At 42.9% G+C, this 15,485-nt stretch overlaps 1 protein-coding gene across 1 annotated transcript in view; it reads right to left on the bottom strand.

The window, feature by feature from the left end:
* The window catches only part of LOC132826396 (VPS10 domain-containing receptor SorCS1-like), an 815,604-nt gene that overhangs the window by 795,997 nt on the left and 4,122 nt on the right, over positions 1–15,485 (bottom strand). Inside the window, exons 2-3 of the mRNA XM_060842288.1 lie at positions 13,090–13,129; positions 10,614–10,681 (exon numbers count right to left, since the gene is read on the bottom strand). Coding sequence (XP_060698271.1) covers positions 10,614–10,681; positions 13,090–13,129 — 108 coding nt within the window. The remainder of the gene's footprint in view (positions 1–10,613; positions 10,682–13,089; positions 13,130–15,485) is intronic.

Below are 15,485 nucleotides of genomic sequence, written 5' to 3'. Positions count from 1 at the left end.
ACCCTGGGATGTAGACCATCAGGCCCAGGGACTTATCAAACTTCAGACCTAACAGTCTCTCCAACACAAATTCCTGGCCAATATAAATTCCCTACAGTTCAGGTCCTTCAGCCACTGTTACCTCAGGGAGATTGCTTGTGTCTTCCCCAGTGAACACAGATCTGAAGTACCAATTCAATTCTTCTGCCATTTCTTTGTTCCCTGTAATATATTCCCCTGTTTCTGTCTTCAAGGGCCCAATTTTAGTCTTAACCATTTTTTTCCCTTTCACATACCTAAAAAAGCTTTTCCTATCCTCCTTTATATTTTTGGCCAGTTTACCTTCCTACCTCATTTTTTCTCTGCGTATTTCCTTCTTAGTAATCCTCTGTTGTTCTTTAAAAGCTTCCCAGTCCTCCGTTTTCCCACTTATCTTTGCTATGTTATACTTTTTTCTCTTTTAACTTTATACGTTTTTTAACTTCCCACCTCAACCATGGCCACCCATGCCTCTTCCTAGGATCTTTCTTCCTTTTTGGAATGAACTGATCCTGCATCTTCTGAATTATACACAGAAATATCCTCCATTGTTCCTCCACTGTCATCCCTGCTAAGGTATTGCACCATTGAACTTTGGCCAACTCCTCCCTCATAGCTCCATAGTTCCCTTTATTCAACAGAAATATTGTCACATCTGATTGTACCCTCTCCCTCTCGAATTGCAGATTGAAGCTTATTGTGTTATGGTCACTACTTCCCAATGGCTCCTTCACTTCAAGGTCCCTGATCAATTCTGGTTCATTGTACAATACTAGATCCAGAATTGCCTTCTCCCTGGTAGGCTCCAGCACCAGCTGCTCTAAGAATCCATCTCGGAGGCACTCCACAACGTCTCTTTCTTGAGGTCCAATACCATCCTGATTCTCCCAGTCTACCTGCATGTTGAAATCCCCCATAACTGTAGTAACATTTTTGTGACAAGCCAATTTCAGTTCCTGATTCAACTTACATCCAACATCCAGACTACTGTTTGGGGGCCTGTAGATAACTCCCAAGAGGGTCTTTTTACCCTTAGAATTTCTCAGCTCTATTCATACTGACTCTACATCCCCTGACTCTATATCCTCCCTTACCAACAAGGCCTCCTCACCCCCTCTGCCTGTCAGTCCGTCCTTACGATAGCACGTGTAGCCTTGAATATTCATTTCCCAGGCCCTGTCCACTTGAAACCATCAGTTATCCCCACAATATTGTAACAGCCAATTTCCAAAAGAGCCTCAAGCTCATCCATCTTATGTCTCATGCTTCGTGCATTCATTTTTAATTTGTTACTGCTCTCACCCTTCCCATCAACTCCTATTTCACTCAACCTTACAGCATGATCCCTATCTGAGTTTTCTGCCTCATTGATACAGTTGTCTTTCTTGACTCCCTGTGTTCTAACTTCCCTCCAATTTCCTTCTTAAACATCCAGTTTGATCCCCCCCCCCGCTACTTAGTTTAAACGTAGCTGTGTTGCAGTAGCAACCCTGCCTGCCAGAAAGCCGGTCCCTAACGTATTAAGGTGCAAACCATCTCTCTTGTAGAATTTACGCTTACCACAAAACATACCCCAGTGATCCAAGAACTTAAATCCATGCTTCCCGCACCAGTTCCCCAGCCACACATTCAAGTCCATTATCTCCCTGTTTCTGGCCTCACCAGCCCGAGGAACTGGAAGCAAACCGGAGATAACCACCCTGGGCATCCTGCTTTTCAGCCTTCTTCCTAGTTCTCCGAATTCCCGCTGTAGTATGTTCCTCCTCTTTCTCCTGACATCATTTGTGCCGACATGTACCACCACCTCTGGCTCCTCACCTTTGTCCTCCAATCTGAAACCCATCCAACCTACACTATTCCATTATCATCCATACATTTATCCAATGACCATTTAAATGCCCTTAAAGGTAACGGGTCTACCAGTGTTGCAGATAGGGCATTCCACACCCTCACTACTCTCCGAGTAAAGAACCTACCTCTGATATCTATCATCCCTCAATTTAAAGCAATGTCCCATCATGCTAGCCATCACCATCTGAGGAAAAAGCCTCCCACTGTCCACCCTATCTAATCCTCTGATCATCTTGTATGTCTCCATTAACCTTCTTCTCTCCAACGTAAACAGCCTCAAGTCCCTCAGCCTTTCCTCATAAGACCCTTCCTCCATACCGGGCAACGTCCTAGTAAATCTCCTCTGTACCCTTTCCAATGCTTCCACATCTTTTCTATAATGTGGCGACCAGAACTATAGTTGAGACTGTGTTGCTGGGAAAGTACAGCAGATCAGATAGGATCCGAGGAGCAGGAGAATCAAAGTTTCGGGCAGGAATGCATCCTTCTACACCCTCATCCAGGTCATTTATAAAAACAACGAACAGCAGTGGCTCCAAAACAAGTCCTTGCAGTACACCACTAGAAACTGAACACTGGGTGAACGTTTCCCATCAACCACCACCCTCTGTCTTCTTTCACCAAGCCAAATTCTCATCCAAACCGCTAAAATCCCTTCAATCCCATGTCTCCGTATTTTCTGCAAAAGCCTATCGTGAGGAACCTCATAAAATACCTTACTGAAATCCATATACGCCACATCGACCACTTTACCCTCATCCACCTGTTTGGCCACTTTCTCCAAGAACTCAATCAAATTTGTGAGGCACAACCTGCCTTCACAAAACTATGTTGACTATCCCTAATAAACTTATTCCTTTCTAGATGATTAAAAATCCTATCTTGTATAATCCTTTCCAATACTTTACCTACAACTGAAGTAAGGCTCAGTGACCTATAATTACCAGGGTTGTCTCTACTTCCCCTCTTGAACAAGAGGATAACATTTGATATTCTCCAGTCTGCTGGCACTATTCTTGTAAACAGTTATGACATAAAGATCAAAGTCCATCTGGCCTGGGGACTTATCTATTTTCACACTTCCCAGAACACAGAGGGTGGTATGTGTGTGGAATGAGCTGCTAGAGGAAATGGTGGAGGTTGGTACAATTGCAATATTTAAAAGGCATTTGGATGGGTATATGAATAGGAAGGGTTTGGATGGATATGGGCTGGGTGCTGGCAGGTGGGAATAAATTGGGTTGGGATATCTGGTCAGCATGGATGGGTTGGACCGAAGGGTCTGTTCCCATGCTGTACATCTCTATGACTCTATAAATGCTAACACCTCCTCCTTATGAACCTCAATCTTGTCTAGACTAATAGCCTGTATCGCAGTATTCTCCTCAACAACATTGTCTTTTTCCTGTGTGAATACTGTTGAAAAATATTCATGCATTAGAACATTATTTCAACAAGTTACCACACATTGCAGCACAGAGGAACTATGAAGAGAAGAGGAATACACCTTTACAATGTATTAAAAAAGAATGGGTACCCAATGAATGCAGTCCACCGATCTTTCAGTAATGATCCCAAACAAGCGGACAAAGCACATCCAGAACCCTTAGCCACTCTCCCCTACATCAAAGACATCTCAGAAATGATTGCCAGATTACTCAGACCTCTTGGTATCATGGTAGCCCACAAACTCACCAACACACTAAAACAGTAGCTAGTGAACCTGAAAGACCCTATACAGACAACAAGCAAAACTAATGTCATTTACAAAATACTGTGCAAGGACTGTAACAAACACTACATTGGACAAACAGGCAGAGCACTAGCCACCAGGATATGTGAACATCAACTAGCCACAAAAAGACCTGACTCTCTCTCACTAGTATCCTTACATACAGATGAGGAAGGACACCATTTTGACTGGGACAACACATCCATCCTAGGACAAGCCAAACAGAGACACAAACAAAAATTCCAAGAAGCATGGCATTCCAGCCAGAACTCTATCAACAAACACATTGACTTGGATCCCATTTACAGCTCCCTGAGAAAAAGAACTGGAATGACATCACCACAGAAAATGACATAATTGACCCAAGGAAACCGAAATACATAAATACAAAGCAAGCCATACCACCAGTGCTCATTGATGATGTTACCTAATATGGTGACAAAATATCTGAAACCAAATCTTCCAGCTCAGTGAACAAACCTACATCCATATTCATTTAGCGCCTCTCCTATCTCTTTGGACTCCATACACAACTTCCCACTACTGTCCTTGACAGGCCCTAATCTTACTCCAGTCATTCTTTTATTCCTGACGTATCTAAAGAAAGCTTCAAGATTTTCCTTGATCCTACCTGCCAACATCTTCTCATGTCCTCTCCTGGCTCTTCTTAACTCTCTCTTTAGGTCCTTCCTGGCTAACTTGTCACACTCAAACACCCTAACTGAGCCTTCACATCTCATCCTAATATAAGCCTCCTTCCTTCTTCTCCTTGACAAGAGATTCCACGTCCTTAGTAAACCATCGCTCCCTCACTCGACCGCTTCCTCCCTGACTTACAGGTACATACTTATCAAGGACACACAGTAGCTGTTCCTTGAATAAGCTCCACATTTCAATTGGGTCCATCCCCTGCAGTAACCTTCCCCATCCTATACATCCTAAATCTTGCCTAATCGTATCATAATTGCCTTTCCCCCAGCTATAACTCTTGCCTTGTAGTATTTACCTATCCCTTTCCATCTCAAAGGTAACCTTAACCGAACTGTGGTCACTATTGCCAAAGTGCTCATCTACCATCAAATCTAACACCTGGCTGGGTCCATTACCCAGTACCAAATCCAATGTGGCCTTGCCCCTTGTTGGCTTGTCTACATACTGTGTTAGGAAACACTCCTGCACACATTGGACAAATACTGACCCACCTAAGGTACTCAAACTATAGTGTTTTCAGTCAATATTAGGAACGTTAAAGTCCCCCATGACAACTATCCTGTTACTCTCACTCCTATCCAGAATCATCTTTGCTATCCTTTCCTCTACATCTCTGGAACTTTTCACAGGCCTATAGAAAACTCCTAACAGGGTGGCCTCTCCTTTCTTGTTTCTAACCTCAGCCCATATCAACTTCAGCCCATACTACTCGTTTGATGAGACCTCATCAAACATTCTTTCTGCTTCCGTAATACTGTCCTTGACAAACAATGCCACAGCCCTGCCTCTTGTACCTTCCTCCCTGTTCTTACTGAAACATCTAAATCCCGGAACCTGCAACAACCATTCCTGTTCCTGCTCTATCGATGTCTCTAAAATGGCCACAACATCAAAGTCCCAGGTACCAACCCATGCTGCAAGCTCACCCACCTTATTTCTGATGCTTCTGGAGTTGAAGTAGAGACACTTCAAACTGCCTTCTGTTGCTGGAACATTCCTGTGACCTTGAAACCTTATTCATGACCTCAGTACTCTTAACTGCCTGTACACTAGAGCTACAAGACAGGTTCCCATGCCCCTGCTGAATTAGTTTAAATCCTCCCAAAGAGAATTAGCAAACCTCCCCGCCAGGATATTGGTACCCCTCTGATTCACAGTACACAGTACAAGTTGTAATGGAGAGATTGCAAAATGGAAAACTATTGGTGAAGCTTCATAGCTGCTTTGTCAAACAGGATTACTACTGGAACAAAATAAAACAAAGATCTGAGATTGCTGGAAATCTGAAAGAAATACAGAAAATGCTGGAGCAACTCAGCAGGTCTGGCAGCATCTGATTTGATTTGATTTATTATTATTACATGTACCTAAGTAGAATAAAAAAGTTTTGTTTTGCTGGCAGAACAGGCAGATCTTAGCAAAGAACATATAACATTGAACATTCCAGCGCAGTACAGGCCCTTCAGTCCCTGATGTTGTACTGCCCTGTGAAACCAACCCGAAGCCCATCTAACCTACACTATTCCATTCTCGTCCATATGTTTATCCAATGACCATTTAAATGCTCGTAAAGTTGACAACTGTTGCAGGCTGTGTTTTCCATGCCCGTACTACTCTCGGAGAAATTCATAGGGTGCTAGATCACAGCAAGGGATACAAACTTACAAATGCAAAGAAGGTGTGGAAAGAGAATCAGAGATAACATTTCAGATCCAATGATCTTTCTTCAGAATCGAACCCTTCTTCCAAACCATTCACTGAACTCAAAAGGTTAATAGTGCTTGCTCTCCATGGATGCTGTCAGACCTGCTGAGGAATACTACCTTGCTGACACAATTTTGAAAAAAATCATACATTATCAAATGTATTTTTATTTTGCTCTCAGTCACCTTACATTGCTACTGCTAATACTGTCAGCAGTGACATAAAGGATCAAATTTCACCTGAGCGTAAAAGATTGGCAAGTCTCATTGATCGGTTTTGAGAAACTGAATTGATTTGCACAGACAAGCAACATGAACAGACCTGAAAGTATTTTTCATTAGGTATTCAAAGAATCATAGAATCCCTACAGTAGGGAGATAGGCCATTCGGCCCATCAAGTCCACACTGCCCCTCCGAAGAGCATCCCACCCAGACCCACCTCCTTACCCTATCCCTGTAACCCTGCATTTCCCATGGCTCGCCCACCTAGCCTGCGCATCCCTGGACAGTACAGGCAGGACCAATCCACCTAACCTGTACATCTTTCTATATCCTTGGGTACTGGCATGCAAGTTCATGATGCTTGATCGCTGGTCTGTAGGGAATATAGGTGCACTAACAACAACCCACATTAAGCATTATGGACATTATAGGTGCTCAGGTGACTCTTGGTAAGATACTCCAACAGGCATTTCACACAAGCACAAGTTAAATCCAAGTAAAGCATCATTTTTGTTTTAGATTCCCTACAGTAATGAAACAGGCCCTTCTGCCCAACAAGTCCACATGACCCATTCTCAGACCCATTCCCCTACCTTATATTTACCCCTGACTTGGCATTTTCACATGGCCAATTCACCTAACCTGCACATCTTTGGACTGTGGGAGGAAACAGAGCACCCAGAGGAAACCAACACAGACACTGGGAGAATGTGCAAACTCCACACAGACAGTCACCTGAGGTGAGAATCAAACCCGGGTCCCTGGTGCTGTGAGGCAGCAGTGCTAACACTGAGCCTAAATTTAATTTAGTTTAATTCATTAATTTGACAAGAAATGCACGACAGGTTTTGACTATATCAGCTCTTCCTGACATCCACCCTAAAATTACCTTTCACCAGTTTAGTTTGTGTATCTTTGATATGTCATGGTACACCTTCACTTACTTGTCTACACAATAAATACCTTCCACTAAAATAAAACAAAAGACTGAACATGCTAGAAACCTGAAACAAAAACAGGTATTCATGGAGAAACTCAGCAGATCTGGCACTGTCTGTGGAGAGAAAGCAGAGTTAATGTTTTGTGTTCAGTGATTCTTCTTCAGAAATCAGTACCTCACACTCCTCTGCAGTCCCGAACTCAATTATCTCTTTTCAAGGCAAATGGATCTCGAGGCTCTGTATCTTTTCCACCAAATTAACTAACTGTCACAAGCTGCCAACTCTCTGCCTGGCTTGAATCTTCGATTTTTGAGGGCTACCTAAGACTAATCTGAACAGAATATTTTAAGGCTTAAGCATGATATTGTCTGAATTGTGCTCGACAGGTTTAGCTATGTACCTACAAAGAAGCTATCTAACTGCTTTAGTTATACTGTTCACCAACCTATTCCTTATAAGGAAGCATGTATTTTATGACTCATACCATGTGTTATATTTTTAATATATGAGTATAAAATGTTGTCCAGTGATGAGCACCCAGACATGGATATTAGTACGGTTCGCCAGTGTATCTCAAACTGGACCAATTGCTAGGCTTGGGATATATAATACAACTATAATGACTTCTTGTTGGCAAAATTAAGTTGCATAAATATCTTGATCAGAGCATTGCTAAAACACATGAAGAAAGGATTAGTCTTGACCACTATATGCAGAAAGTTATTAGTTTATTGATAACTGTGTCCCAATCCAGATGGTGATGTATGAAACAAGACACAAATCATTTTCTCCAGAATTAATTTAACTACATTATGCAACACTAAGCACGTAGTTCTTATCATGCTGTGGTAGCGCTCCCGCCTCTTTACAAGCCAAGTGTTCTGAGTTGAGGTCCTCTTACAGGTTTCTATGGCGAAGGAAAGTGTGTTTATAATGTGTCAAACAGTCAACTTGTAAGCCTTTCCAACCCAAAGCCCTGGAAACCAATCCCAGTGGGATAGATTCCTGGTCAGTCATGTGAAGGTTACCGTCGCTATTCCTCATTTCCAGCATATGAACTTTATTGCAAAGTGCCTATGGGTACAGTTACTAGGGCTCCATTTTAGTACTGGATGGCTGATATACATCAAATTGGTGACAAAGGCATGTGGTCCAGTCCCTGTCTGGATGAGCTGGATTTAAGAGCTCCCTCCTTACTGCACGGTCAGAAATCACACAAAACCAGGCTATAGTCCAACAGGTTTTTTTTTGATATCACAAACTTTCGGAGTGCTGCTCCTTAGTCAGGTGAAATGAAGAAAAGCACACAGGCACGTGCCATGCCCCCAAACCCCTTCCCCTCGACCCAACCTTATCATGAGAGGGAGTTGTGATGTTGGTTAGCTTGGTTGGTTGGATGGCTGTTCTGTGATACAGAATAACACAAACTGCGTGGGTTCAATTCCTGCACCAGCTGAGGTTCCCATAAAGGAGTCTTCTTGTCAACCTTTCACCTCACCTGAAGTGTGATGACCCTCAGATTAAGATTACTTACAGTGTGGAAACAGGCCCTTCGGCCCAACAAGTCCACACCGAGCCTACGAAGAGCAACCCACCCACACCCATTCCCCTACATTTACCCCTTCGCCTAACACTACGGGCAATTTAGCATGGCCAATTCACCTGACCCGCACATCTTCGGACTGTGGGAGGAAAACTGAGCAGCCAGAGGAAACCCAAGCAGACATGGGGAGAATGTGCAAACTCCACACAGTCAGTCGCCTGAGGCGGGAATTGAACCCGGGTCTCTGGCGCTGTGAGGCAGGACGGTGGCACAGTGGTTAGCACTGCTGCCTCACAGCACCAGGGACCTGGGTTCAATTCCCGCTTCGGGCGACTTTGTGTGTGGAGTTTGCACATTCTCCCCGTGTCTGCGTGAGTTTCCTCCGGGTGCTCCAGTTTCCTCCCACAATTTAAAAAAAATGTGCAGGTTAGGTGAATTGGCCATGCTAAATTCCCGTAGTGTTTGGTGAAGGGGTAAATGTAGGGGAATGGGTGTGGGTGGGTTGCGCTTCGGCCGGTCGGTGTGGACTTGTTGGGCTGAAGGGCCTGTTTCCACACTGTAAGTAATCTAATCCATTAAACCACCATCTATTGTCTCTCTCTGTCTGTCAGATAAGGTGGTCCTCTGACACTATGCTACACGTGCCAATATTTACACAGCTCTGCAAAGGGAAAATAACACGAAGGCTTCTGTATTTTTGACTTTCCAAACAGCATAACATTCCTGCAACTGCTGACATCTTCAGGATTGAGATTTTAGTTTATTCAGCAAAAGATTTACATTTTAAGCATTTCTTATTTAGTGGAGGGTGAAAGTCACTGTTCATAAGACATTTAACACCTTCACCAGGGATATTTTAACATGTGCATTAAGCAATCTATTTTATGCGGATCAAACAATCAAATTTTGAATTAATTTTCATTTTTTAATACAGTTCAGGACTTGCAGAAATAAAGAATTACAACTGTAACATCATTGAGTCCAGAAGTAATAGTTTTTATTAATCAAACAGTATGTTTATATGTTATGCCATCACAACCTATTGTAGTGTAAAATAAGGAGATAGAGTGATGTTCAAAGCCCCACATCAGGGCGACATGTATTATATTCATCCTACACATTTGGCCACACTGTTGCCAGTATTGGTTTTTTCACACTATGATCAATCCACTGTAAACAGTGTTTATAGCCATACAACATGGAAACAGACCCTTTGACCCAACTTATGCATGCCAACAAAGTTTCCCAAACTAAACTATCCTATTTTCCTGCATTTGACCCATATCCCCCTAAATCTTTCCTATCCATGTTCCTGTACAAATGTCTTTTAAATGTTGTGACTATACCTCCATCTACCACTTCCTCAGGTATTTCATTCAGACATGCACTCTCCTCTTTCTCCATCATGAGGCAGTGTTTGCAGAATATTGTGTTCTACTATTAGTCAGATGTCAACATCCTTTATGCCTTTCAGAGTTTTGTTGGGCATTGCCACTGATTTAGCTACATTATGCCTAATCGTCTGTTTTGTCAGTATTTTTCCATGAAAACTTTTACAAAGTTTACAAATCATTGCTTGCTGTCAGCCATCAATTTGGATGATTCTCACATCAACATATTTGATGTTTTGGCATTGCGCTCACATTTTTGATACCAATGGATATAAGAAACATTTTTTCAGTGACAATCTCTGCTCTGTTTGAATCTCATTAATTCAGTTCTGAGACACTAGTTGCAATCGAGAGACATGAGAAGTTGCTCTACTTAATGCTTCAGGATAACCACAAGCTGTCTCTGTCTCCTTAATATTTCACACTGGATTAAGCAATGAACATCTGCTCCCTATGAATTCACGAGCTTGCTGTGCAGTTGCCCTTTTGGATCCACTTACCTCCAAAGTGAGCTCTCAGTGACACTCCCGAGGTTATAGTCGTACAACTTTGTAAGAATTAGAATTACCTGAAAGAGAGAAGATTAAAATTAGTCTTCAAACATTGACTATCACGAATGCAACTGGCATGACTCATTGGATAACATATTGGTTGTTACAAAGAACATTAAGGTCGAAAAATTAATTCCAAGTCTTCCAATAATGAACAACATTCATTATAATCTACCAAAGAATTGCTTTCGATTGTATTCTCGAAGCAATGTTGATTGTGGTCAAAAAATATCTCTAGTTTATTGGCTTCCCAACTTGTGAGAGAACAGTTGTTTCTGATAATATTGTAAAAACCAACATCAATCTTGTATACTGTGACACTAGACAAGCACAGTGGTGTTCCATAATGATTCATAACAGGTTTCCGGCTTTGATCCAAATGCTTGTCCTATTCTCTAACAATGAATTACTTACACTTATATATGTGAAAGCATTTCATCTAACCAATGACTTTGAAATGCCATGACACTTACTGTCCTAACTGTGGTTCATTTGATAGTTTTTATTTTTTGACTTAGACATATGAGTTCAAGTCCCACTTCAGAGAATGGAGCACAAGTATCCACAATGGGTGGGCTGACAGAGACAGATTTCATCTTTCAGATGAAATATTAAAGTCAAAGCCCACTCTACCATCCAGGGTGGATGAAAGAGACCTGCAATATTTTGAAGAGGAGCAAGATAATTATCTCCTGTTCAATGCTTATCCAACATCTTCAACAAAGATGGCTCAGTGGTTAGCGCTGCTGCCTCACAATGCCAGGGTCCAGGGGTTGATTCCATCCTCAGTAGATTGTCTGTGTAGAGTTTGCACATTCTTCCCATGTCTGCATGGGTTTCCTCTGGTTTCCTCCCACAGCCCAAACTTGTGCAGGTCAGGAGGATTGTCCATGCTCAACTGCCCATGTAATCCAAGAATGTGCACGGGAAATACAGAGATGGGTTGGGTCTGGGTGGGATGCTGTTTGGAGGGTTGATCTGGACTCAATGGGCTGAATTGCCTGCTCCTACACGGTAGGGATTCTATGATGCTGATCACTAAAGTCAATTATCTGCCTCGTATTACTGTTTGTGGGAACCTGCTGAGTGCAAAACAGCTGCTGCTTTTGTTAGAACGGTCTCTCTATTTCAAAAATACTTCCCTAGTTGTAAAGCGCTATTGGCTGTCCTGCAATTGTGTAAAGCACAATCAATAGGCAAAGACTTCCCTGAGAGATACAGAAGTCGCTAATCATCTGTTTTCTCCTGCTGTCTTGGTTCATTGTAGAGTAATGTTGGTGATAATCCCTGACTTTTTAATAGTGTTATCAGATTTTCTCATATTCACTCAAAACACAGAAATAAGCAGTTAAATGGGATGAGGGTTCACTTTCACACTTGTCACACACTAATATCAATCTTAATGTTTCTTTGCATTCACCTTAAAACCTCAGTTTAACATCTCATCAACAGTGCAGGTTTCTTGACATTACCACACACAACTGTCAGCCTGAATTATGTGCTCACATATCTGGAGTAGCTCTTTGAACCCAGGGCTGTGGCTGAGAAGTGAGGATGTTGTCACCATGTCAAGAGAGAGCAGACAAATCTCAACTGAATTAAAGTTTAAAAGATCACTACATCCAGCAGAGTAGCTGCAGTCTATTAAAAACCACAAAGCTTGGAGAACATTTTAAACTTAGCTTTACTGCAGTTCCTCTCAGTTGGAGGTGATATGATACCCTCTCTAAGTGCACCTGAAATGACATTGCACTGAGCTGACATTACATAATATGTGGCTTATGTAAAGCTGTTGATACAAACTATTAAATATAATTAGTTAATTTTAAGAAAAGTTTCTGCAATACATTAAGGACATTTAAACGACACTTTAATAGACACATCGATGACAGAAAAATGAAGGGTATGTAGGTTCATTTGATCTTTGAGTGGGATAAAAGGTCAGCACAACATCAAAGGCCGAAAGGCCTGTACTGTGCTGTACTGTTATATGCTCTGTGTTCTAAATAAAAAAGTATGTTAAAAGGTTTCAGATTTTTTTAAACCTGATTGCATACGCTCAACAGATTTAAACTCAATTTATTCTGCGTGTTGCCACTGTAACTTGTATCTTGCCAAGGAATGTAGGGCATTAGAGACACAAAAAAGAAAAAGGCACTTTCCATTAAATATTTATCTCTAAAAAGCTGTCTGTAAAAGTGTCATACTGTGTACTACAGGGCAAACATAATGAGAATCAAGCACAGGACACGTGATACACATCTCTCTGGAGGGACATGGATCAAAGTGTCTGCAAAGCAACAAAGCAGTGCGGACAGAGAATCAACGTTATTAACAAAGGCCTAGCCACTCAGGGAATCTCAAAGTCATGCAATGGAGATGAGTTGATACAGTTAACCTTTTACAGCAGGACAGGTTTACTGACCTTTTCCTGCTTCTGAAATTTCTTTCCAGGCAAAATCTGGCTGCAGACAATGGGCACCGGGATCACAATCTATATTACACCCATAGCCATTGCTTCCGAAGCAGATAGCATGCCAACTTTGTGCTACTGCTCATTTACATAATCACAGGCAATATTAAATTTGCCTTTGACTAACTGCATGCCCCAACTGAAGGCCCAGGTTTGTGTGAGACAAGCAACTGTTAAGCCAGCTGGCATTACTGAAAGGGCTGATGCCTTCTGACTGAAGCAGTACAGATGCAAAATATAAATGACCTTATGTAATGTATCCACTCATCTTAAGGGGAGGGGATGGCCTTGTGATATTATACAGAGACTATTAATCCAAAGACCCCAGGAAATGTTCTAGGGATCCAGGTATAAATCTTGCTGTGGTAAATAGTGAAGTCAACAAAAATCTGGAATCTCAACTGTCAGAAAAGCCCACCTGATTCACTAATGTCCTTCAGGGAAGACGAAGTTAAAAATCCCACAATGCCAGGTTATAGTCCAACAGGTTTAATTGGAAGCACTAGCTTTTGAAGGACTGCTCCTTCATCAGGTCAGCAGCCCTCCTAAAGCTACTGCTTCCAATTAAACCTGTTGGACTATAACCTGGTGTGGGAGTTTTAACTTTGTACACCCCAGTCCAACACCGGCATCTCCAAATCATGACTACCATCTTCAAGGAAGGAATCTGCCATCCTTACCTGGTCTGCCTCCATGTGACTCCAGACGCACAGTCATGTGATTGACTCTTAACCACCCTCTGAATAATTAGGGATAGGCAATAAATCTTTGCCCAGCCAGTGGTGCCTACGTTCCATTAATGAATGAAAAAAAAGTCAAACCACATAAACTGCACAAGCTGCCCAACGCACTGTATCATTCAACCCCCAACAATCTCTATGAACCACTACTCATTTTGTGCTTCATCTCACCTTCATATACTGTAACAAATCTGAATCACAAATCTCAGAGATTGACAGACTCTTTGCTATTCCACCATGACAACCACGGCATCCAAAACACATTTACTGAAATACTGCCCTCTCCCTAGCATGACAAATTGGTGTGAGACACAAGTCAACAAAGAGAACCTGTTGTGGACAGGAATGGCTATGTGACTGAAGCCATTGAAGACAATGAGTTTCTCATTCCTCCACTCTTTCTTGTATCCCACTTGCTCCCCATTCTTGTATCTCCAGCTCCTCCAAACCCGTGTTAGGGAACTGGAGCTGGAGTTGGATGAACTGCGGATCATTCGGGAGGCAGAGGAGGTCATAGATCGGAGCTTTAGGCAAGTAGTTACTCCGAAAGTTCAAGAGAGATGGGTGACAGTGAGGGGGAGTGGGAGGAGGAAGCCAGTGCAGGGACCCCCTGCGGTCATTCCCCTCAAGAACAAGTATACCGTTTTGGATACTTGTGGGGGGGATGACTTACCAGGGGCAAGCAACGAGGTTCAGGCCTCTGGCACGGAGCCTGGCCCCGTTGCTCAGAAGGGTAGGGTGGAGAAAGGTAGAGCAATAGTTCTTGGGGACTCGATAGTGAGGGGGACAGACAGACGGTTTTGTGGGGGCGACAGGGACTCACGTTTGGTATGTTGCCTCCCAGGTGCAAGGGTACGTGATGTCGCTGATCGTGTTTTCCGGGTCCTTAAGGGGGAGGGAGAGCAGCCCCAGATCGTGGTCCACGTTGGCACCAACGATATAGGTAGGAAGAAGGGTGAGGATGTCAGACAGGCTTTCAGGGAGCTAGGTTGGAAGCTCAGAGTTAGAACAAACAGAGTTGTAGTCTCTGGTTTGTTACCCGTGCCACGTGATAGAGAGTCGAGGAATAGGGAGAGAGAGCAGTTAAATGCGTGGCTACAGGGATGGTGCAGGAGGGAGGGATTCCGGTTTTTGGACAACTGGGGTCCTTTCTGGGGAAGGTGGGACCTCTATAAAAAGGATGGGCTACACCTGAACCTGAGGGGCACCAGTGTCCTTGGGGGGAGGTTTGCTAGTGCTCTTTGGGAGGGTTTAAACTAACTCCGCGGGGGCATGGGAACCAGGACTGTAGCTTTAGGGTACAGGACCTTGAGTGTAGGGAGGTTAGGAATAATGCAGCGATCTCTAAGGAGGGTGCCTGTAACCAGAAAGGTGGATTGAAGTGTGTATACTTCAATGCCAGAAGTATAAGGAATAAGGTAGGTGAACTTGCAGCGTGGGTTGGTACCTGGGACTTCGATGTTGTGGCCATTACAGAGACGTGGGTAGAACAGGGACAAGAATGGCTGTTGCACGTTCCAGGGTTCAAATGTTTTAGTAGGATCAGACATGGGGGTAAAAAAGGGGGAGGCGTGGCATTACTTGTCAAAGACAGTATCACAGCAGTGG

This window comes from Hemiscyllium ocellatum, chromosome 22 (assembly GCF_020745735.1).
Source record: "Hemiscyllium ocellatum isolate sHemOce1 chromosome 22, sHemOce1.pat.X.cur, whole genome shotgun sequence".
Lineage (NCBI taxonomy): Eukaryota > Metazoa > Chordata > Chondrichthyes > Orectolobiformes > Hemiscylliidae > Hemiscyllium > Hemiscyllium ocellatum.
Note: the sequence above shows the minus strand (reverse complement) of the source record. Positions and strands in the feature narration are given on the sequence as shown.